Here is a 26,585-nt window from a genome sequence, read left to right as displayed (position 1 = left end):
TGGTGTAAGTGTATCTTGTAAAGACAAAAACATCCATGGCAAACAGTTTTAAAAATTCCTCTAGCCTTAACTTGTATTGTAAAATGACAGTTTAATACATAGAAATATCCAAAGTTCAATGAAAATATTGTTACAAAACTTCCATCTGAATAGCTTCATTCATACTAATTCCATAGGATCTCATCTCCTCAGAAGTATCATACAATCTAGTGCCACAGGTAGAAAAAAGAATCATGATTTGTATTATATTATAGACATTGAGTCATATTAGTTTTTCCATTCTGTCCCTGAACTGATAGAGAATTGAATGTGTTAAAGAGCTTGTGGAGAATATCATCTATGATTGCTAAACACACCCAGCAGCAGCACTGCCAGCTATTGGCCAAGTTGCAAACTTACAGCAAATGCCACCAGCAGCTTTAGCCAATCTACATGCTTACAGCTCTGACCGCAGTGCAGCACTGCTAGTTTTCAGATAAGCCAGTTGACATAAAATCTGAAATTCAGGACCCTAATGACAGAATTTGTGAGTGACAACTGTAATATCATCCTACTGTGTGCCCCATTTCGGGAGCCCAGCAGTTTTATGTAGCAGGTAAATGTAATGTGCTCCCTCTGCTGCAAGTTCACTGTCACACACACACACACACACACACACACACACATACACACACACACAAGTCAGTGTGCTGGTCCATTAATGTGTGTTGTCATGGTTCTGTGATTTCAGAGGTCACTTGTGCATCAGAAGTGCTGTAATTTCATTGGTCACCTGAGCTACATATTGTGTAATGTTATCAGTGGCCACTTATGCAACAGTACACTGATGTGTCAGACCTCCTTTTTCCTGGTGTAGTGCAGCAGTTCAAATGGTTCAAATGGCTCTGAGCACTATGGAACTTAACATCTGTGGTCATCAGTCCCCTAGAACTTAGAACTACTTAAACCCAACTAACCTAAGGACATCACACACATCCATGCCCGAGGCAGGATTCGAACCTGCCACCTTAGCAGTCACACGGTTCCGGACTGCACGCCTAGAACCGCTAGACCACCGCAGCCGGCTTGCAGCAGTTCAACATGGCACAGACTCAGCAAGTTGTTGGAAGACCCCTGTAGAAATACTGAGCCCCACTGCCTCTTTAGCCATCCATAATTGCAAAAGTGTTGCCACTACAGCATTTCAAACTAACCTCTTGATTATGTCCCACACATGTTCGATGGAAGTCATGTAGGACAGTATGGGTGACCAAATCTTTCACTCAAACTGTTCACAATGTTATTCAAAACAGTCATGAACAGTTGCAGCCCAGTGGCATGGTGAACTCTCATCCATAAAACTCCATCATTGAACAGCTGTAAATGGTCTCCAGGTAGCTGAACGTAACCATTTACAGTCAATGACTGGTTCACTTGGACCAGAGACCCAGTCCATTCCATGTAGACACAGCCCACACCATTATGGAGCACCACCAGCTTGCACAGTGCCTTGTTGACAACCTAGGTCCATGGTTTCATGGTGTCTGTGCCACACTCAAACCCTACCATCAACTCTTACCAAATTAAATCTGGACTAATCTCACTATTCCATGGTTTTTCAGCTGTCTAGGGTCCAACTGATATGGCCACAAGCCCAAGAGAGCCAGATTTTGCTGCACTGTCCTAACAGATATGTTTGTTGTACATCCCACATTGATTTCTGTTGTTATTTCAGACATTGTTGCTTGTCTGTCATCACTGAAAACTCTATGCAAATGATGCTGCTCTCTGTTGTCAAGTGAAGACTGTTGGTCACTGTGTTGTCCATGGTAAGAGGTAATGCGTGAAATTTGGTGTTCTTGGCACACTCTTGACACTATGGATTTCAGAATATAGAATTGCCTGATGATTTATGAAATGGAATATCGTGTATAGTTAGCTCCAACTACCATTCTGCATTCAAAGTCTGTTAATTCATGTCATGCGCTCATAATCATGTTGGAAACCTTTTGACATGAATCACCTGAGCACAAATGACAGCTCCACCAATGCACTGCCATTTTATACCTTGTGTATGTGATACTACTGTCATCTGTATTGTGCATATCTCTGTGCCATGGTTTTTGTCATCTCAGTGTATATGTTGCGATTTCAGTGGTAGTCCAAGCGATAGATTGTGTAGTGTGTTCAGTGGTCTCTCATGTGATGGAATATGTTAGTGATTCCAATGGTTGCCCAAGTGACAGACTGTGCGTAGTGTTAGCAGTGGCTGCTCATAGAACAGGCCATGTTCAGTGACTAAGTGGTTTCTGCTGTGACAGGCAATGTTTGGTGCAGTGTGATTGTTTCTTGTATCAATTTCAATATCAATAAATGTTTACTTTGTGAGCAGTTATGTCTCTCAATTGCCAGAACATCCCTGTTCTACTTCCTACATACGTTATCCTAAAGTGGTGATGCCCAGCTGGCTCGTATCAGTTACTTCGTGCATGTGATTAACTGAGATGATATTGTTTGCACCACTTGCACCACGACTGCTGCATCATTGCCCAGTGAGCTGCATTTTGTGGTTTCTCATATCGCTGTCTGACTACCACCTTTCTGGTCTACCTAGCCAGCTCTCTAGTTCACAAAGGTTGAGACCAGCTTCATTGCAATAGATTAATGTCAGAACACATCACGTACCCTTATGTTGTCAGTCAGCTTGACCAGTGCTATGGTGCCAATGTTGCCGATGTCATGACTGTGTCACCACCCACCAAGTGAAACCAGCACCTCAACAGAGAGCTCATACACCAACTCTCCATACCTCCAGCAGAGTGCATACGTTGGCTGACTACTGGTGGTGGCACTGGTGGCAGAAATCCATCACAGCTCCTGCATCACCTCAACAGCATGGTTAACATCAGCACAGCTCCAAATGAGCTGGTGTGTGTACTTCAACTGAACTGCCTGCATAGCTAGGCATGTGCCATCCTGGCAATTCAGCAGTCACTTTCACTGCAACAATTAGATGCTCTCACTGGCATCATGGTCAAAGCTCTCCTGCAGCCCTGTGTTATGGCACAGCTTAAGCTGTCACTTCTAGTACCGTCTCTGACATGACAGTTATACCACCAGCCAGCACAGTGGACCACAGTGCCTTGGCATCCACCAGGGCCAGCCAGAAATTTCAGCTGCTCTCAACCCAAAGCCCTCATGGCACAAGTATCTGCACTCCATGCTAGTCAGCTGCTGCTCCCACAACACTACATCTTCAGTAGTGTACTCGAGACCATCAGTGTGCCGAAAACCAACACACTATATGTTGCTACCACTGCACATTTGGTGTGCAAGCTTCCTGCTGCTGCCTACAGGGCATTCACCCAAACATCACTGGCATTTGTGAATCAGCATGCAAGGATTCCAAAAAATGTTGTGGCCTGGATGCTTTCTCGGTGTTTGGGTTCTCCATCACAGATGAAGTTCAGGTCATGTTGGATGCAATCCCCTTCCAGGAACCTGATGATGTTTGTGCTTTTTTTCATATCTCTGTTTGGTCTTGGCCTGGGGTGTGCCACTAATTTTGAGGGACATGTTTCTTTACATCCAGATGCGGCACTCTGTTTGTGTCAAACACATCCTCTTTCAGTCTCCTTTCAGATGGCCGTTAAGCTCAAACTCAATCGTCTTCATGACGCTGGGTCCATACAAATGGTCAAACTAGTGCTTGGACCACACCCCTGGGTGGCTATGTGTGACTACCATCTGTGATTGCCAAGCACAGCCAGAAACAGCACTGTCATCTGTTGGCCAAGGTGCAAACTTACAGCAAAGGCCACAATGCAATGTTGCCAGCAGCCTTAGCTAATCTGCAAGCTTAAAGCATTGACCACAGTGCAGCACTGCTAGTTTTCAGATAAGCAAGCTGACATAAAAGCTGAAATGCAGGACTCTAATGATAGAACTTGTGAGTGTGGCATCCAATTCCTACCAACTGTAGTGTCATCCCTCTGTAGGCACAGAGCAGCAGGGTTATTTAGCAGAGAAATCTAATGTTTTCCCTCAGCTGCAGTTTCACTGAATCTGTATATAACTACACACACAGATGCAGATCAGAGGTTGCTGGTTTGTTGTGTGTGCTTTCATGGTGCTGTGATTTTAGTGGTTGCCCGAACAATGTGTTGTGTAGTGGCCTCAGTGGTTGCTTGTGCCACAAGAAGTGTTGTGATTTCAATGGTCTCCTGAGCAACAGTTTGTGTAGTGTTATCAGAGGTCACTTGTGCAATGTGATACACTGTGATTTCAGTGATTGCCTGAGTGATAGATTCTGTAGTGCATTCATTAGTTGCTTGTGCAATGAAACATGTCAGTGATTGGTTTGGTCACACATGTGATGGATTATGCACAGTGTTTAAGTGGTCACTCATGCAATGAGCCACGTTTCGTGACTAAGTGGTTGCCTCTGCAACGGGAAATGGTTTGTGACAGAGTGATTATTGTTCCTATGACAAGTTTCTTGTGCCAACATCACTATCAGTAAAAGTTTTCGTAGTGAACAACGATGTCTTTCATGGTCCAGAACATACCTGTACCACTTTCTATGTAAACTAGCTCAAATGTTTATTGAAAATATTGGGTGAACTAAGTCTGCAAAGACAAGAAGGGTTACAGAAGATAGGAAGAGGCATATGCTGGCATCATACCAGTGAAAATAGTAATATCAATTTTAGGATTTAAAACTAAGAGGCAAGAAGAAGAAAAAGAAGGAAGCAAGACTTAATAATAGAAAAAATGAAAGTTTTGCATCACCCTGGTTCCCAGAACTCCTGAAGATAGATGTTGACTGTGGATATTGTATCACACACACAGTCACTTTGACTGTTCAGAGATGTCACTAAACCCACCCAAAGAAGTAAACAACCAAGCATGAGCAGTGCCTATTAGATGGAGGGGGTCCGACAGCTGATCAGTTCGAGTCATTCAACCAGGAAAGAGATACACGGCTCATGTTGTCTGTAGTTCAACCATGCATAGATGGTCAATACCGTCATTCAATTGCATCTGCATTGTTACTTGGTGCCAGGAAGGGCTCTCAACAAGGGAGTGAACCAAAGTGATGTTGTTCAGATGTGGAGGAGATACAGAGAGACAGGAACTGTCAATGACATGCCTCATTCAGGCTGCCCAAGAGCTACTGCTGCAGAGGATGACCGTTACCTACGGATTATGGCCCAGAGGAACCCTGACAGCAATTCCACCATGTTGAATAATGCTTTTTGTGCAGCCACAGGACGTCATGTTAAGCCTCAAACTGTGTGCAATAGGGTGCATAATGTGCAACTTCACTCCCGACGTCCATGGCGAGGTCCATCTTTGCAACCACGACACGATGCAGTGCGGTACAGATGGGCCCAAAAACATGCTGAATGGTCCACTCAGGATTAGCATCATGTTCTCTTCACCAGTGAGTGTCACATACGTCTTCAACCAGACAATCGTCGGAGACGTGTTTGGAGGCAACCCAATCAGGCTGAACCCTTTGACACACTGCTCAGCATGCGCAGCATGGTTGAGGTTCCCTGCTGTTTTGGGGTGGCATTATGTGGGGCCGACATACACTGCTGGTGGTTATGGAAGGCGCTGTAATGGCTGTACTATACGTTAATGCCATCCTCTGACCAATAGGGCAACCATATTAGCAGCATGTTGGCAAGGCATTCGTCTTCATGGTCAACAATTCATGCCCCCCTCATGCACATCTTGTGAATTACATCTTTCAGGATATCAACATCACTCAACTAGAGTGGCCAGCATGTTGTCCAGACATGAACCCTATCAAACATGCCTGGGGTAGATTGAAAAGGGCTGTTTATGGACGACATGACCCACCAACCACTCTGAGGGATCTACACCAAACTGCAGTTGAGGAGTGGGACAATCTGGACCAACAGTGCCTTGATGAACTTGTGGATAGTATGCCATGATGAATACAGGCATGTGTCAATGCAAGAGGACGTGCTACTGGGTATTAGAGGTACTGATGTGTACAGCAATCTGGAATACCACCACTGAAGGTCTTGCTGCATGGTGGTACAACATGCAATATGTGGTTTTCATGAGCAATAAAAGTGGCGGAAATGATGTTTATGTTGAACTCTGATCCAGTTTCCTGTACAGGTTCTGGAACTTTCAGAACCAAGGTGATGCACAACTTTTTTTGGTGTGTGTGGTATGACATTGTATTCTGAGGATATAAGTCAAGGGCACCAAAAATTTTCCCTGCTCAAGAGAGAGTAACTAAATTCATGTGTAGAGTTCTCCCTAGAAGTTTAGAGAATTACAAATTGTGACAACAATATCCCAATATATATTCTCACTGATGTCCACCTGCTTAGCTGAGTCATAATGTGCTTGCCTCCCATGCAGTGGGCCCAGGTTCAATTCCCAGCCTGGTTGGAGATTTTTTTCCACTTGTGGATTGTATGTCGTGTTGTCCTCATCATCATTTCATCCTCATCACCAGCACACAAATTGCCCAGTGTGGTGTCAACTGAAATAAGACTTGCATTTGGCTGCTGAACTTCCCCGGATGTGGTCTCCTGGCCAAGAATGCCACACACTCATTTCATTTTCATTTTCTCACTGATATGTTTTATTTGCAGTTTCTGTATACATCAAATATCCCATATGACAAGCACAGTGCAAAGAGAAGGCTGCACCTACATTGTGAATTGAATAACCTTAGCATGATGCAGAAAAGAGTGCATTACACAAGCACAAACTGTTTAGTGCTCTCATTCCTCAAATTAAATTTATTGCCAATGACCTGTCAAAATTTAAATGGTTCAAATCTACATCTACATCGATACTCCGCAAGCCACCTAACGGTGTGTGGCGGAGGGTATGCTGAGTATCTCTGTCGGTTCTCCCTTCTATTCCAGTCTCATATTGTTCGTGGAAAGAAGGATTGTTGGTATGCTTCTGTGTGGGCTCTAATCTCTCTGATTTTTTCCTCATGGTGTCTTCGCGAGATATATGTGGGAGGGAGCAATATACTGCTTGACTCTTCGGTGAAGGTATGTTCCAGAAACTTTAACAAAAGCCCATACCGAGCTACTGAGCGTCTCTCCTGCAGATTCTTCCACTGGAGTTTATCTATCATCTCCGTAACGCTTTCGTGATTACTAAATGATTCTGTAATGAAGTGCACTGCTCTCCGTTGTATCTTCTCTATCTCTCCTATCAACCCTATCTGGTATGGATCCCACATTGCTGAGCAGTATTCAAGCAGTGGGCAAACAAGCGTACTGTAACCTACTTCCTTTGTTTTCGGATTGCATTTCCTTAGGATTCTTCCAATGAATCTCAGTCTGTCATCTGCTTTACCGACGATCAACTTTATATGATCATTCCATTTTAAATCACTCCTAATGCGTACTCCCAGATAGTTCATGGAATTAACTGCTTTCAGTTGCTGACCTGCTATTTTGTAGCTAAATGATAAGGGATCTATCTTTCTATGTATTCACAGCACATTACACTTGTCTACATTGAGATTCAATTGCCATTCCCTGCACCATGCGTCAATTCGCTGCAAATCCTCCTGCATTTCAGTACAATTTTCCATTGTCACAACCTCTTGATACACCACAGCATCATCTGCAAAAAGCCTCAGTGAACTTCTGATGTTATCCACAAGGTCATTTATGTATATTGTGAATAGCAACGGTCCTATGACACTCCCCTGTGGCACACCTGAAATCACTCTTAGTTCGGAAGACTTCTCTCCATTGAGAATGACATGCTGCGTTCTGTTATCTAGGAACTCTTCAATCCAATCACACAACTGGTCTGATAGTCCATATGCTCTTACTTTGTTCATTAAACAGCTGTGGGGAACTGTATCGAACGCCTTGCGGAAGTCAAGAAACACGGCATCCACCTGTGAACCCGTGTCTATGGCCCTCTGAGTCTCGTGGATGAATAGCGCGAGCTATGTTTCACATGACTGTCTTTTTCGAAACCCATACTGATTCCTACAGAGTAGATGTCTAGTCTCCAGAAAAGTCATTATACTCTAACATAATACGTGTTCCAAAATTCTACAACTGATTGACGTTAGAGATATAGGTCTATAGTTCTGCACATCTGTTCGACGTCCCTTCTTGAAAACGAGGATGACCTGTGCCCTTTTCCAATCCTTTGGAATGCTATGCTCTTCTAGAGACCTACGGTACACTGCTGCAAGAAGGGGGGCAAGTTCCTTTGCGTACTCTGTGTAAAATCGAACTGGTATCCCATCAGGTCCAGCGGTCTTTCCTCTTTCGAGCGATTTTAATTATTTCTCTATCCTTCTGTCGTCTATTTCGATATCTACCATTTTTTCATCTGTGCGACAATCTTGAGAAGGAACTACAGTGCAGTCTTCCTCTGTGAAACAGCTGTGGAAAAAGACATTTAGTATTTTGGCCTTTAGTCTTTCATCCTCTGTTTCAGTACCATTTTGGTCACAGAGTGTCTGGACATTTTGTTTTGATCCACCTACCGCTTTGACATAAGACCAAAATTTCTTAGGATTTTCTGCCAAGTCAGTACATAGAACTTTACTTTTGAATTCATTGAATGCCTCTCGCATAGCCCTCCTCACACTACATTTCGCTTCGCGTAATTTTTGTTTGTCTGCAAGGCTTTGGCTATGTTTATGTTTGCTGTGAAGTTCCCTTTGCTTCCGCAGCAGTTTTCTAACTCAGTTGTTGTACCACAGTGGCCCTTTTCCATCTCTTTCAATCTTGCTTGGCACATACTCATCTAATGCATATTGTACGATGGTTTTGAACTTTGTCCACTGACCCTCAACACTATCTGTACTTGAGACAAAACTTTTGTGTTGAGCCGTCAGGTACTCTGTAATCTGCTTTTTTCACTTTTGCTAAACAGAAAAATCTTCCTACCTTTTTTAATATTTCTATTTACGGCTGAAATCATTGATGCAGTAACCACTTTATGATCGCTGATTCCCTGTTCTGTGTTAACTGTTTCAAATAGTTCGGGTCTGTTTGTCACCACAAGGTCTAATATGTTATCGCCACGAGTCGGTTCTCTGTTTAACTGCTCAAAGTAGTTTTCAGATAAAGCACTTAAAAAAATTTCACTGGATTCTTTGTCCCTGCCACCCGTTATGAATGTTTGAGTCTCCCAGTCTATATCCGGCAAATTAAAATCTCCACCCAGAACTATAACATGGTGGGGAAATCTACTTGAAGTATTTTCCATATTATCCTTCAGGTGCTCAGCCACAACCGCTGCTGAGCCAGGGGGCCTATAGAGACATCCAATTACCATGTCTGAGCCTGCTTTAACCGTGACCTTCACCCAAATTATTTCACATTTCGGATCTCTGTCAATTTCCTTCGATACTATTGCACCTCTAATTGCTATAAACACACCTCCCCCTTCACTGTCCAGCCTGTCTCTGTGGTATACATTCCAATCTGAGTTTAGGATTTCATTACTGTTTACGTCTGGTTTCAGCCAACTTTCTGTCCCTAGTACTATATGGGCGTTGTGACCGTTTATTAATGAGAGCAGTTCTGGAACCTTTCTATAGATGCTCCTGCAGTTTACTATTAGCACATTAATATTGTTATTCCCTGTTACATTTTGCCTACTCGTACCTTGCCACGTCTCAGGAGGCGTCTTGTCGGGCCTAGGGAGGGAATTCTCTAACCTAAAAAAACCCCATGTGCACTCCACATGTACTCCGCTACCCTTGTAGCCACTTCCGGCGTGTAGTGCACGCATGACCTATTCAGGGGGACCCTACATTTCTCCACCCAATAGCGAAGGTCGAGAAATTTGCACCCCAGATCTCCGCAGAATCGTCTGAGCCTCCGGTTTAAGTCTTCCACTTGGCTCCAAACCAGAGGACCGCGATCCGTTCTGAGAACAATACTACAAATAGTTAGCTCTGATTCCACCCCTTGAGCGAGGCTTTCCGCCTTCACCAATTCCGCCAACCGCCTGTACGAACTGAGGATGACCTCTGAACCCAGACGGCAGGAGTCATTGGTGCCAACATGAGCAACAATTTGCAGTCGGGTGCACCCAGTGCTCTCTATCGCCGCCAGCAGGCCTCCTCCACATCTCAGATGAGACCCCCCCGGCAAGCAGACAGAGTGAACACTGGCCTTCTTCCCCGACCTTTCCGCTATTTCCCTAAGGGGCTCCATCATCTGCCTAATGTTGGAGCTCCCAATAACTAATAAACCCCTAAATACAAAATGCTACTTGTTAGAAGATAAAAAATACACTCTACTGGAAAACTTCTACAATTATTTTTTAAAACGTATTCTTGCATTGCTATAATTCAATAAATGTAAGCTATATTTCTACATCATATTGCACCATAAGCCACAAAAGAGATGCTTAATTGGAGTCCAAACTGTGCAAAGCTTTTAAGCCACACTTTCCATCATCTTAACATGTTGCTCATATTGTTTACTGGTTGTGGACTATGTGCACAATACTCACAAATGGCACTGAGCACTATGGGACTTAACATCGGAGGTCATTAGTCCCCTAGAACTTAGAACTACTTAAACCAAACTAACCTAAGGATATCACACACATCCATGCCTGAGGCAGGATTCGAACCTGCGACCATAGCGGTTGCACGGTTCCAAACTGCAGCACCTAGAACCACTCAGCAACTCCAGCCGGCTCAAAATTTAAACAACTACTTAAGCAGTCCCTAACAGAAAAATTTATGCATATTTAAAATGAATATCTAAAACAACAAGAATCATTTCTAACAATTCTTGTTAAATCTGCAGCAATAGAAGACTAATGAGAGTTTTTGGAGAGTTGAATGGGGAAAACCTGAATGCCAGCACAATTTTGACTATACCAAATGGTTCAAACGGCTCTGAGCACCATGGGGCTTAACATGTGAGGTCATCAGTCCCCTATAACTTTAAAACCTAACTAACCTAAGGACATCACACACATCCATGCCCAAGGAAGGATCTGAACCTGCGACCGTAGCAGTCGCGCGGTTCCAGACTGAAGTGCCTAGAACTGCTCGGCCACAATGGCCGGCTTTTGACTATACCCTCACATTTATTTAATACAGCATAACCTAATGCTATTCAGTAGAATCTGTTAATCAGTTAAGTATTCAAGATTTTTAATTAGCCTGTATTCCTACAAAGTTTCTATTTTTCTTTTAAATATTTGTTAACCTGCTTTCCTTATTCACTAGGCTGTCATTAGTTTAGTAGCATTTTGTTAGTTATCTTCTGTCTTGTAATGTTGGTGATGGAACAGTTCTTCATTTCACATGTCTTATAATCCATGTATCTGATAACAATATTTGAAAGAATCTTTGTAAAACACTGTTTATACTCATTCTACTTACAAGTGAATTGCTTGGTATCTGGATGTACAGGATTTGAAATAAATAAATGAGATAAATAAATAAATAATAAATACAAAATGCTATGTGTCAGAAGATAAAAAATACACTCTACTGGAAAACTTCTACAATTATTTTTAAAACGTATTCTTGCATTGCTATAATTCAATAAATGTAAGCTATATTTCTACATCATATTGCACCATAAGCCACAAAAGAGATGCTTAATTGGAGTCCAAACTTTGCAAAGCTTTTAAGCCACACTTTCCATTATCTTAACATATTGCTCATATTGTTTACTGGTTGTGGACTATGTGCACAATACTCACATTTAACATCCATGTTAAGTTGTAGGTCCTGATGTACTTACAAGTTCTGTACAATCATAAAAGTTTTAGACATCAAAAGGGCAACATATGAAGTCTCCAGTGACTACCATAGGATAATTTTATCAAAAGACCTCTCACAAAATGATTAAATGTAAAATGTCATTGACAAAAAAGTTAATATTTAGACAGGCATAACTGTCACATAAGACACCCATAAATGACATAGGAACTGAGACTGATGGTATTACTCAAGTACATATACAAAGAAGGGCAGTAAGAATGGTCACAGTTATTTTTTATCCATGGGAGAGAATCACTGAGATGCTGAAAAACCTGAATTGGTTTAAAGATAGACAACAACTATCCAACAAAATTCTACTTATGAAGTTTCAAATAACAGTATTTAGTGAGGGATCTAAGCATATACTACAACCCCTGAATTATCAGTCCTGTAGGGGCCATGAGACAAGATTAAACTAAATACACTATACCCAGAGGAATTTACCCAATTATTCTTGCTGTACAACATACCAAAATGTAAGATGAAGAAACCATAATACATGGAACAATGGGAAATATTGTACCACCTGCCACACACTTGACAATAGTTTTCAGAGAGTACAGCCATAGCTATAGAAGATGGCAGAGGCAAAAAATTCAGCTTTCACAGAACACTGTCACCTACTGATGAAATTTTTGCCAAATATGAGTAATGAAGAAATTGCTGTACTCATTGACAATTGACTAAAAAAGGAGTCAATGGCATCTTAACAAATTATAATCACAGTCAAAGTAGTAACAAATTATTAGCGTGTTTGTCAGCAATAATTAGTACATTTTTTTCTTTAAATGTGTTCAGCAGTTAGCTAACATATTGTTAGTAAATACTTTTGAATATATCAAATCACCAGTTACTTTCATGTTATATTATGAGACAAAGAGAAGAAGTGTTATTCTCATGTCTGCAAACAGTGCTTAACTGCTGACATTTAATTTATTTACTTATGGTAGTGGATAACAAAATGTCATAAATCATCAAATTTACAAAGTAAATTATCAATATAAGTCACATTTCAGTCCACATTACTCTAAGAGAGAGTCCAGTGAGACTAAAGGTAAAAGAAATAGTAGCTGTTTCTGAAACACTTTCAGCAGGGAATACACATTGATGAGTAAAAACAATATGACTACCTACTTAATAGCATTTTGGTACACCTTTGGATACAATACAGTAGCATTTTGCATGTTATGGATTTGACAAGTCCTTCCAGATGTTATGCACATGAACACAGTTCCTGTAAATTACGGGTCAATGATTTGTGGATGCAGAGCTGGTGCCTGTTAGTGTCCCAGACATGTTCCATTGGGTTTAGATCAGGTGAATTTGGTAAGCAAAACATCTATGTGAACTCACTCTCATGCCCTTCAAACCAGTGTAACATTGGTCTGGCTTCATGATGTGGACAGTTATGCTGCTGAAAGATGCCATCACTGTCAGGGAAGATGTGAAGCATGAAGCGATTCAGGTGATCTGCAGTAATGTTCATGTAGTCAACATATGTCATGGTGCCTTCAATTACTACAACAGGCCCCATGGAAGCCCAGGTAAAATCCCCCATGGCATAATACTGCTGCAAGAGCTTGTGTTTGTGGTGGCATGTATCTTTTGAGCAGCCATATGAGCTCAACCTGGTGGAATAAAAAATGTGTTCATCTGTCTAGGCAACACAATTCCATCAATCCACAGTCCATTGCAGATGATACTGTTATTTGTTGTCTGCTGTGGAACCATTTTCGTGTGTGTGTGTTTGAGGTTTACGGGCGCTAAACAGCGGGGTCATCAGCGCCCAAACGCATAAAAACAGGAACACATGCAGTGAAGGGACTAAGACGAACAGCGAACAAGGGGAACAGCTAAAAGACACAGACCTGACGCAGTTCCAAATCCTCACATACAGAGGCAAAACAAGAGGAGAAGGAGTGCACTAAAAAAGGAAAGGAAACACAAGGATGGGAGGACAGAAACCGAAGGGAAACAAGGAGGTATTCGTGACTGGCGGACCTCTTACCTAAAATCTGGGTGAGCCAGTCATCCAGCAGCACATTAAAACCCTCTCCCTAAAATCCGTCGCAACAAATTGGACAGGACACAAAACCGTAAAACCTTAGCCACAGACGATGCATCGTCTTTCAAAACAGAGGGCAAATCCGGTGGCAAAGAAACCACCGCCCTCTGGTCAGAGAATAAAAGACAGTCAAGTAAAATGTGGCGGACAGTAATCTGGACGCCACAAGCATTGCAGATTGGGGGATCCTCCCGCCGGAGTAAAAAACCATGTGTGAAGGGACTGTGCCTGATGCGGAGGCGAGTGAGGAGAACCTCATCCTGCCTGCATGACTGGTAGGACGTACGCCATGGCCGCGTGGTGGCCTTGACCAGACGCAGCTTATTTTCACCGACTGCCAGCCACTCCTCTTCCCACTGACGCATAACGCGAAAACGCAGGAGGGAGGTAACAGCATGGAGGGGGACGGCACATTCAACAACGTGAGGGAGGGAACATCCATCTTTGGCAGCCACATCCGCCAGCTCGTTTCCCCTAATACCCACGTGCCCCGGCACCCAGCAGAAGGAAACCTCCTTCCCCTGCCGCTGCAGGTGGAGTAGGGCATCATGGATGTTCTGGACGACCGTATCCGCTGGGTACAAGTGTTGCATGGTCTGAAGGGCACTCAGGGAGCCAGAACAGATGAGGAACTTATGACTGGGGACACATCTGATCTGCTCCAATGCCCGCAAGATCGCAAACAATTCGGCATCAAAGATGGTAAACGCCACAGGAAGCCGTAACTTGACGAGTCGATCAGGGAAAACAACAGCACAACCAACAGAGTCCCCCTGTTTAGAGCCATCCATAAATACTGGTACATGGTCGGGATGCTGGTTTAAAATATCATAAAATAAGGAGGTAAAAACAAACGCAGGAGTGCAGCTCCTCCGGTACTCCGACAAGTCTAAAAGGACGCTGGGCCTCTGGAGCAACCAGGGAGGCAGGCGAGTAAAACCTTGTCGTTGAGGGGCCACACGCTCCACACCAAGGGACTCAAGCAAATGCTTGGCATGAATCCCAGGAACCATTTTCAACAATGTGCACCAAATGTTGTGCTCCAAAACACTTTTATATGCATCAGCATTGTACAACCTACCACATATTACCACCTGTCCTGCTTCACAGAGTGGCCAAGCCTCAGATCTCAACATTCTGCAATGAGACATAGATTTCCAATACTTTGTGACCTACTCGTGGTCTCATTGTCCTCCAACCACTTTCCATAGATACTCACAACAGTAGATCACATGCAGCTGATCAGCTTTGCCATTGTTAAGATGCTCATTCTAAAGCACTGGGCCATAACAATCTGCCCTTTGCAAAAGTCAGTGGATTTCCCCATATGCAGTATACATCCTTACTACACTGATTCTCTATTCATCTCTGCTCCACCTATATACCTTCCTTACCATGTCACATGCTGCAGTGCTACCAGATGGCATTCATTCTTGCAGGGGGCAATTGTCACAATGTATTGACTCATCAGTATATTCAGTCTTCATTTAGCTTTTGACGTATGTGTTTGTGACTGTTATCTGTACATGAGATTTCTTTTTGTTTATTTAGATGTTTGGTGTGAGATCTGAGAAACATCTGGTTGAAGATAATGTTGAAGTCAGTCCAGAGAACTCGCTACATGAGAATCAAGACCTGCCATATAGGAGCCTCTCTTCAGCAGGGCTGAAGAGGTTTGGCACTCAAGCAAGTCTAGACATTGCTGATGTGGATGTGGAAAATGTCATTGAAGATATTACAGACTCTGAGGAAGGAACAGAATGGTCAGGTGAAACAGATGATCACCATACACAGTCTACAGGTCAGTATTGTCATAATACAAGATGTCTCACCACCTAGAAGATAAAGTGGACTGTGCTACTTCTAAACATAATTAAATTTCTCTTACTCTACAGTTGTTTATAGTTTTCCCTTTACCAAAATTACACATATTTACTGCAGTTAAATGCCCACTTAATCTAATGTAGATACTGTGAGTTCTGTTACTAAGCACTAATGATATGGTCAGGTGTTAGAGAGGCTGAGGAAACATCTGTCAACAAATTCAGCACAATACTACCTAGTATACTCTTCAGGCTTTCCCAGCGAGATCTTGACATGTGGAATAATCGGGACTACTGCTGGATGTTTGTGTCGCTCTGGCACAATATTTCAGCCACATAACTCGTTGCCTTCTTCAGGTAGCACCTGAAGAAGGCAACGAGTTTCGTGGCTGAAATATTGTGCCAGAGTGACGCAAACATCTGGCAGTAGTCCTGATTATTCCACTACCTAGTATACTTTAATACACAGGAGGGCTATCAGCACTTCAGTAAAACATCTGACGCTCTCTAGTTTTTACACATTCCATGAGTTGGTGCCAATTCACAAATAAAATGGTTGTAGCTGCTAGGCCATCTCATTTAGTGATGATTTACCAGCCCATTGTTTTATGTTATACCCTCATTGATATTCTTCAGTATATTACCTTAACTGTAAATATACAACTTTCCTATTCATCATCTTTGAATTCAAATATTTATTTAATCTTGCTGAGTTTAAGAGAAATTTTATTAGGGAGTGACCACAGCATTACAAGTTGCTGATTATTTTTGATTATACCTACAATATTTCTTTCTCTCAACATCTGCCCCTCTACCTAGGTATCTCCACTTCACTTTTGTTGGTGTACATACACCAGACAGAGTCCATGACCAATGGCAAAATGTACTAATGATGTGGTCGGACTAAAGTGTTTCATCCACATCATATTCTGAACACTGGATAATCTATTATACTTTCTTTGCCCTGTGTGAGTGGTATCCCATTAAGTTTGCTACATTTTCAGAATATACACCTAGTTTTCCCAACTTCTGCTCAGTGATGTGATGCATTTGGTTAAATATGTGACTTTTAAACCAGGCGATTGTTACTGTTTTGTAAATAGTAGCATGAGTGGACAGACCTCTGTATCATCTGCAGAGCATTGCTTTCGTCACATCTAAAAATCACATTTCTTTGAATTCTCCTCATAGGCACAAACATTTTGACCAAGCACAGTTTGTGACTCCACTCACTGGCCCCAAACTCAGCAACTGAAATATTTTACCCCTTAACTACTAGCAATGTATATATCCATGCACAGTGGTCATACCTCCAGTGCTAGTGACACATATATGCAACAGGAGCTGAGTGTGCCAGGAGTGCTAACATCAAATATATATGTTTCAGGGATATTATTAGTAAATGCTTACTATAAAACACATGCTGTGTGTGAAGAAATGGCACAGAAGTCCATCTCTCTTTCATTACTAGCATAAAAGAGGAATAACTGCAGTAGATACAGTTTGCATGAACAGGAAAAATACACGAAAACTTGAAGCCAAACTGTGAACCGGTGAGACAGATTTTAGGTCAACAGACATTACAATGGCTTTGAAGTGGCATCACATAGGAGACACATGTATGTTGATGACTTGCCATACAGCTGCAATGAAATTGTCTGTGAAAATGGTCCACCAAATTAATACCAAAAAACATAAACCAAAACGTGTTTTAGATTGCAATGAGTTTATGGGTCCAGTGGAGTAGTATGACACTCTACTGCTCAATGGAATGTGTTTGTAAAATGCTGGAATGGCACCAAAAAAAATTCACTCCTTAGACATGTGTGTGCCAAATTCCCATGCTATTTACAAGGTTCATACTGGAAAAAATACTTCAGTCACTGGATTTCATCCTCATTTGTGAGGCTTAAGAGACATACCACCAAGAAAGGAAAGCATCATGAGGTTGTTGATCAAATGAGGAGATTCCTAGACAGCTGCAAGAAAGGCACTTTCCAGGCATCATTGAATCAACAATAAAACAACATGGGCCTGTAAGAAGGAGTATCATATATAGCATGAACAAAAACTGAAAGGAATCATGTTACTGCTGTAAACAATATGATGTGAGACTGTGTGTTGTGCCTTGTTTGTAAAATATATCAGTCACAACAACTTTTTGAAATGTGCTTCTTTGTAATGTTTCCTAGTGTTAGGAACATCAATAATAATGGCTATTCAAAGTACAATTTATTTTAAGAACTTTTTGGTAACAATAAATACAGAAGCATCTGTATAATAACCATTTTGCACAGCGGGCATTACTGTTCTCAGAGCCATATTGTGCCCAGCATAGAGAGTACTGCCCTGTAGAGCATACCAACAATATGCAGGTATGCACTCTGTTATGGCACACTCAGCATCAAAGGGTTAAGGCATTGTGGTATGACCTGGTGGTGCTATAAAGCACAAAATGATAAAATGAACCAAATATTCCCTTATCAGTTTCTTCATAACTGCAACGTGCTTGCTGTTTATTTGCACAATATTTAGTGCGCAACTTTAAATTTAATAAATTTATTGTTTTGATCTAAATGTATCTCTGTATACAGAAAGAATTTTAGTCTGCCTATGGAAACATCAGTTGCTTTGGCCATATGATTCATGTATAATTTTCCTTCAAAAACGAGATATCTGTATTTATTTGGAGCAATTCTGAATTTTGTCCTGATACACCACAAAATTAGCTGTTCATTGGTTATTTCCATCTTACTCAATGACTTGGTGTGGCTATCACTGTGAGCACAGAGGAGAAGATTTTTCAGTCTAGGCAACCATTCCAAGTGCTGCTGTTTCATGCTGTAAAGCCTGCAACAGAAAATCCTTATGGATGTACCAAAATGTTGGGTTATATACAGAACCCTGCAAGCAGTCTTTCATCATTCTCTTGATTACAACAGCATTCCATCATGAGATTTTGACTGCACTTCTATCATGGCAGACCTGTAAAAGATCACACAGCAACTTAGAAGCCTCTATCTCCATCAGATCTGGGAATAGTAATGGTCATCACAAGTTTCCATAGGCCTGTGAGATTCGCAGTATAGACTTCCACATCTGTGACTGGGCAAAGTCTACAGCCAGAATGACAGTATACTTTACTTATTCACTTTTGCCATGCAGTTTCTTTAATGTAGCAGTTTTCTGAATTCTTTGGAGTAACTCCCAGCCCACATTTTTGATGCTATACTGGTACATTCATTCCTGTGGTTCATTGCAGACATCAGACTGCAAATTAAACATGTTGACATTCTCATTGCTTGTTGCTTTTGCATGAATAACTTTCCTGTCACACACTTTCGCAGCCATATGACAACTTATCAACATGATATCATTTTTATTGGCATTTAGTTCACGTAACATACAGACAGAACCTTGTTGCATATGGGATATTGCTAATTGCAGAAAAAATGTGAAAGGAGATACAGAGCATGTAATAATTGATAATAGATCGTATAACACATAATGATAACTGCCAACAAGTACAATTATTTCAGGTTACTGACAGTAGAGAAGGTAAGGAAAGTACAAATACACAAACCTGTCCTGAACAATGGAAGAAATAAATGTGACGATTCACCATAAAGCTGAAGCTTTGAGTGGTTAATTGGCACATAAACAATATATACTGCTAAGATTTTGGATTAATCATTCTTTAGAGATCACACACATGTGCACACACACACACACACACACACACACACACACACACACACACACACACACACACACACACCTGCATTGTTAGGGTAGCTAATGGCTGGGATGGAGTGGCAACAAGTGCAATGGTTATCTCACCAACAAGCTTTCTCTAACACAGACTTGAGGAGTAACATGTGGTGCACTACGATTCATCGGAGTGAACTGGGAAGAGGAGACAGAAGAGAGGAAGACTGCAGGGAGGAGGTTCTGAGTTGAAAATGAGGGAATGTGGGTTGGGTGGTCATGAGAACTGAAGTGTGGAACAGGGGCTAGAAGGGACTGAAGTCAGGTGGACTGGGGGTCAAATGTTTGTTATAGAGATATACTACTCCATTGCCATTTCCAATCAGTCACACACCTGTAGAACGTCCAGTTGTAATACCTGTCCTGACCCACTACCCATTAAATCTCATTCTGGTCCTATCATAGACAGATGCTATCCTATCAGAGGAAGGGCCATCTGTGGAAACAGTCATATCATATACCAGTTCTGTTGCAACTTTTGCATAGCCTTTTATGTATGCATGACATGACCACCCATTAGTTGTCCACTTGAATCAATGGCCTTCTACATAATTGTGACCAGTAGCAGGGTTGATTATCTAGGGGTGAAATACACTGCAGAACACAGCATGTGTGACTTCAATGGCTATTTCACAAAACTAACCCCTTCTGTCCTCCCATCCTCCCACTCAATATCTGCTTCTCTTTGAAATAAGTAGATTCAAATTGCTCCTACAACAAATCCTTCAATCCTGCAATCCATCTGGCCTTAATCTCCAGTAGCACCTTTCCCAGGCTACCCCACCTTTGTTCATTCATTTTTCACTTCCACCCTTCTCTCCATAATCTCCATGTTCCTCTGCTCTCTCTCCCATTTGTAGTAGACTACACCATGTACTGTCTTCCAGAATTTTATGAAACTCATTGATGAGCATGGTGCAGCACAAAACATTTAACAAAATAGCTTTTGTTGTGTATCTGTTATTGATGATTCGTATGCATGTTACAGTATAACCAATCCTTTGTGTGATCAATGTCAAACTTAGTGTCCATAATTACCATTTGCTTGTAGAGTTTCTCAGTATCATATTTTTTTTTTCCAATTCCAGCACATGTTTTCTCTAGAATAAATAATATATTGATGTTGTTAGTTGCAATATTTGGAGCTGCCAGTTATATGCAATCAGTATCTCTCAATGCCAGGAAGATGACACAGCCTCAATTCATGTACCTCACATGCACCAGATGCCTTTCACTCATTGTTAGGAATGTAGCTTACCTGTCTTTGAGAGCATAATGGTACCTTCACACATTATGTATGTTTATCCAGGGCTTACAGATTTCATATTTATGAGTTCAGCTTCAGTGATGATAACAGGAAAGATTGCCTCTCTCTGAGCTCCTATTTATGATTCTCTGTCTTGCTCCTTCTTCATAAAACATTCTGTCTTTTGTCCACATATATTATTTCATAATCTCTTGCTCAGTCACCTATGCTTCACCATAATAGTTATTTTAGAGAAGCTATCCATAATTTACTCTTTGGATTATTCAGTACTTAGACCCACACCTCAAGTCAATACATTTCAGATACATGGAAACAACCAAGTTATCATGGCTTTATTTCTACCTGACCAGTTGTTTCTTTATCTTGATGACCTATTTTATAATAAAGTTTAAAATCATTTTTTGAACTCCTTGAATAACATGTCTTCTTTTATTATATGCAATCCCCAATTCATCATTTTCTGTACAAGTTAGAACATTACATAAAATGAAAGTGGCCTTCTATTTGACAAAGCTCCTAGTTAAATTTGGTCTTCAGTATTTCATTGTTTAGCAGTTCTTTAACATCCTTATGTGACAAAACAATCATCATTAGTATGTTCTTTTTCATATAGACACCAGTTACCTTCATCTTGTGCACCTGTGTGTTCATAGTTTTTTAAAAAGAGTCCTATAATTTTTTACATCCTTTCCATGCTTAAGTTTGATAAACACATTCATACTTCGCAGCAACAATATATGATTAAGTATTGTTGATCTGTTTTCCTAATTTCTCTTTTTCTAATTCAATTAGCTGACCGAGGAGTGTTGTCTGAACAATCGTCCACTGGCTGAATCTTTCTTTAGATTATATCATTTATATGGGCATTGTTGTTAGCACACTGGACTCGCATTCGGGAGGACGACGGTTCAATCCCGTCTCCGGCCATCCTGATTTAGGTTTTCTGTGATTTCCCTAAATCGTTTCAGGCGAATGCCGAGATGGTTCCTTTGAAAGGGCACGGCCGATTTCCTTCCCAATCCTTCCCTAACCCGAGCTTGCGCTCCGTCTCTAATGACCTCGTTGTCGACGGGACGTTAAACACTAACCACCACCACCACCTGGGCATTGTTGACTTCATCTGGAGGAAATGAAGAGTAGTTCTCAGTACACAACAATACTTTTCATTTGAATTGAGTGTCTTTTTATGAGTGTAAGTGACAGTTTTGTGTGTGTGTGTGTGTGTGTGTGTGTGTGTGTGTGTGTGTGTGTGTGTGTGGAGTAATGTCATATTTGTTTAGTGTATGAGGATTGGAAAAGGGAGTGGATGAAACCTGATGCTCACACATAGCATACTCCTGTTGAATAACACAATCTGGATCACAGAGCTTAATGTCCCCATTCAACACACAACTCATCACTGACAATGTCACAATGCCTGTCTTCATTATATAACATGAATGCCTTTGGAATTTCATGCAAGACATTATACAAAATCTGGTGATCAGGAATTTTGGAATACCACCTCTTTCCCACCTTTGATAATCCAATGTTGCTATCAAAAATTTCTTTCACCATCACAACTGAAACCAGCTACTTCTTCGTCAAGCACTCCAAGACATGTGTACATTAGTGACTTCCACTGCAGAGGTGTATGCTAGGAGTCTATAAATCTTAGCTTACCTGCCTATATATATATATATATATATAAAACAAAGATGATGTGACTTACCGAACGAAAGCGTTGGCAGGTCGATAGACACACAAACATACACACAAAATTCTAGCTTTCGCAACAAACGGTTGCTTCATCAGGAAAGAGGGAAGGAGAGGGAAAGATGAAAGGAAGTGGGTTTTAAGGGAGAGGGTAAGGAGTCATTCCAATCCCGGGAGCGGAAAGACTTACCTTAGGGGCAAAAAAGGACGGGTATACACTCGAACACACACACATATCCATCCACACATATACAGACACAAGCAGACATATTTAAAGACAAAGAGTTTGGGCAGAGATATCAGTCGAGGCAGAAGTGCAGAGGCAAAGATGATGTTGAATGACAGGTGAGGTATGAGTGGCGGCAACTTGAAATTAGCGGAGATTGAGGCCTGGTGGGTAACGGGAAGAGAGGATATATTGAAGAGCAAGTTCCCATCTCCAGAGTTTGGATAGGTTGGTGTTGGTGGGAAGTATCCAGATAACCCGGACGGTGTAACACTGTGCCAAGATGTGCTGGCCGTGCACCAAGGCATGTTTAGCCACAGGTTGATCCTCATTACCAACAAACACTGTCTGCCTGTGTCCATTCATGCGAATGGACAGTTTGTTGCTGGTCATTCCCACATAGAATGCATCACAGTATAGGCAGGTCAGTTGGTAAATCATGTGGGTGCTTTCACATGTGGCTCTGCCTTTGATCGTGTACACCTTCCGGGTTACAGGACTGGAGTAGGTGGTGGTGGGAGGGTGCATGGGACAGGTTTTACACCGGGGGCGGTTAGAAAGGATAGGAGCCAGAGGGTAGGGAAGGTGGTTTGGGGATTTCATAGGGATGAACTAACAGGTTATGAAGGTTAGGTGGACGGCGGAAAGACACTCTTGGTGGAGTGGGGAGGATTTTATGAAGGATGGATCTCATTTCAGGGCAGGATTTGAGGAAGTCGTATCCCTGCTGGAGAGCCACATTCAGAGTCTGGTCCAGTCCCGGAAAGTATCCTGTCACAAGTGGGGCACTTTTGTGGTTCTTCTGTGGGGGATTCTGGGTTTGAGGGGATGAGGAAGTGGCTCTGGTTATTTGCTTCTGTACCAGGTCGGGAGGGTAGTTGCGGGATGCGAAAGCTGTTGTCAGGTTGTTGGTGTAATGGTTCAGGGATTCCGGACTGGAGCAGATTCGTTTGCCACGAAGACCTAGGCTGTAGGGAAGGGACCGTTTGATGTGGAATGGGTGGCAGCTGTCATAATGGAGGTACTGTTGCTTGTTGGTGGGTTTGATGTGGACGGACGTGTGAAGCTGGCCATTGGACAGGTGGAGGTCAACGTCAAGGAAAGTGGCATGGGATTTGGAGTAGGACCAGGTGAATCTGATGGAATCAAAGGAGTTGAGGTTGGAGAGGAAATTCTGGAGTTCTTCTTCACTGTGAGTCCAGATCGTGAAGATGTCATCAATAAATCTGTACCAAACTTTGGGTTGGCAGGCCTGGGTAACCAAGAAGGCTTCCTCTAAGCAACCCATGAATAGGTTGGCGTACGAGGGGGCTATCCTGGTACCCATGGCTGTACCCTTTAATTGTTGGTATGTCTGGCCTTCAAAAGTGAAGAAGTTGTGGGTCAGGATGAAGCTGGCTAAGGTGATGAGGAAAGAGGTTTTAGGTAGGGTGGCAGGTGATCGGCGTGAAAGGAAATGCTCCATCGCAGCAAGGCCCTGGACGTGCGGAATATTTGTGTATAAGGAAGTGGCATCAGTGGTTACAAGGATGGTTTCCGGGGGTAACAGATTGGGTAAGGATTCCAGGCATTCGAGAAAGTGGTTGGTGTCTTTGATGAAGGATGGGAGACTGCATGTAGTGGGTTGAAGGTGTTGATCTACGTAGGCAGAGATACATTCTGTGGGGGCTTGGTAACCAGATCTGAGTTCAATGAAGGAGACTGTCAGCAAACAAAGCTATCCAGTGATCAGGGCAGACAGAGCACTTACACCAGTGCAATCATGGACACCGACGCTAGCGCCTCCAGAACTGCTGACTCACAGTTGCGGGCACAGATCATGAAGGGAACAGCGCATGGGGTGGAGCATATATAATTCAGCCATACACCTTGGGATCTCGTCAAGTAGTTGGTGAGCTATCAAACTGTGTGCATCACTGCTAGTGTGCCTGACTGAAACTATCAACAAATTACGATGTCTGGCAAAACAAGAAGACACTAATGGTAAAAAGTGAAACAGTCACTTCATGCAGAGGAAGAGACAGATGTTGCCTCATCTTCTGATGCAGAGGAGACTATGGGAGAAGAAATGGAGAGAGATGTCTTCTTTCGCCAGACATCATAATTTGTTGATAGTCTCAGTTAGGTGCACTAGCAGCAATGTGCACATTTTGGTAGCTTTCCAACTACTTGATAACTTCCTGAGGGTGCATGGCCAAATTATATACCCTCCCCTCTGTGTACCGTTCCATCCATGGTCCGTGCCCGCAGCTGCACATTGGCGATTGTGGAGGTGCTAGCATCGGTGTCTGTGGTAGCATTGGTGTAAATGCTCTGTCTGCCTTGATAGTTTTGTTTGCTGAGAGCCTTCTTCATTAAACTCAGACCTGGTTGCCAAGCCTTTCTAAGATTACAACCACAATCTCAGTTGACACTACTGTTGTTCTTTCCCACAAGGACAACATTGAGGAGAGGCAGAGCCTAGATGAGGAGTCCTACAGGAAAGTCAATGCTGACCCCACAAAAAAGGCAGAAGACAAGCCTAGGGCTCTTCTTCAGTATACGGATATACCAGAGGAGGTCCCCAAGAAACTGTTACTTCAACAATCTGTACCATCAAGACTTTATGGCTCCCTAAAGCCCACAAAGATGGGGTACCATTGTGCCCTGTTGTCAGCAACATTATGGCACCCACATATTTGCTGGCAAAATATTTAATGGAAATGCTAAGCATTTATGTGGCCTTATAACATCCATAGTTCTGTGGATTTTGTAAAACACTTTGACACCTTGGGGTGAAAGACTTAAATTTGATGAGAAGACCACTGACCTTTTCAGGCATCACCTGACCTCCACATATTTTCTGCTTAATGGACAATACTATGAACAAATAAAAGGAGTCACACTGGGCAGTCCAAACTTGCCTGTAGTTGCAAATTTGTATATGGAGTACTTCAAGGAGCTAGCCCTGGTGTCATCCAAATAGAAACCCATGTGTTTTTTCTATTATGTTAATGATACATCTGTCATATGGCCCATGGAAGGGACAAACTCCTTGACTTCCTTACACATCTGTACTCCATCCACCTCAACATCAGATTCACTATAGAGAGTGAAGCAGAAGGAAGATCACTAGTCTTGGACATTATGCTCAAGAGAAGAGGTGATGGCACCCTGCACCACTGCGTGTATCGAAAGAAAATGTACACTGACCTGTATTTGCATGCAGATAGGTGACACAATTCTTTGCAGAGGAATATCATACTAAAAACACTTATAAATAGGGCCTGCATCATCTCAGATGCAGAGAACCTGTCCCAGGAGCTGGAATTTCTCAGAACTGTATTCTGAAAAAAACAGGTATCCAGAGTGGCAGATGAGGCACGCTCTCTGTCCCACCACTACAGTCACAGAGGAAGAGGCAGACAATGGCTTTATACCATGTACTGGCGCACTGTTGGGAAAAATTGGATGCATATTCAAGAGGCACTGAGTAAAAATTGCCTTTTACTCAGACAGTAAAACACGAGTATTACTGGAAAGCACCAAAGATGGTACTGGCCTGTGGAAGGCTGGAGTATACCAGATTCCATGCCAGTGTGCAAAGATATATATTGGACAAAGAGTGTGCTCCATCAAAGAGCATTGCTGAGTACACCAGAGGTACAGTCTTAGACATAAAAACTCACCGCCGGCCGGCCGCCACATAGACTAAGATGGCCAATAAAACTGACCACCCCTGACAACTCCTAAGTCCGGCTATCTGCACAATCTGGCAACACTGTAAGATGCGGAAGTGTTAGGAGGAGATGTTATCTACTTCCGAGATGTTCTCGCATTGTGTGAGCCCATGGTCTAGTGGTAATCGTTGTGCATTCTAAACTTATAGTCGCCTATTCGCGTCCAACTGTTTTTTTTTTTTTTTTTTTCTTTTTCGGTCTACAGTTATGAGTCTGATTGAGCATCGAAGATAATTCGCTTAACATTCTACCCACCAG

The 26,585-nt window shown here is 42.2% G+C and overlaps 1 protein-coding gene across 1 annotated transcript in view; it reads left to right on the top strand.

The window, feature by feature from the left end:
• The window catches only part of LOC124722040, a 1,041,203-nt gene that overhangs the window by 906,471 nt on the left and 108,147 nt on the right, over positions 1 to 26,585 (top strand). The window contains exon 18 of the mRNA XM_047247232.1: positions 15,381 to 15,630. Within this exon, the coding sequence (XP_047103188.1) occupies positions 15,381 to 15,630 (250 nt within the window). The remainder of the gene's footprint in view (positions 1 to 15,380; positions 15,631 to 26,585) is intronic.

Source organism: Schistocerca piceifrons, chromosome X (genome assembly GCF_021461385.2).
Source record: "Schistocerca piceifrons isolate TAMUIC-IGC-003096 chromosome X, iqSchPice1.1, whole genome shotgun sequence".
Taxonomy (NCBI): Eukaryota; Metazoa; Arthropoda; class Insecta; order Orthoptera; family Acrididae; genus Schistocerca; species Schistocerca piceifrons.
Note: the sequence above shows the minus strand (reverse complement) of the source record. Positions and strands in the feature narration are given on the sequence as shown.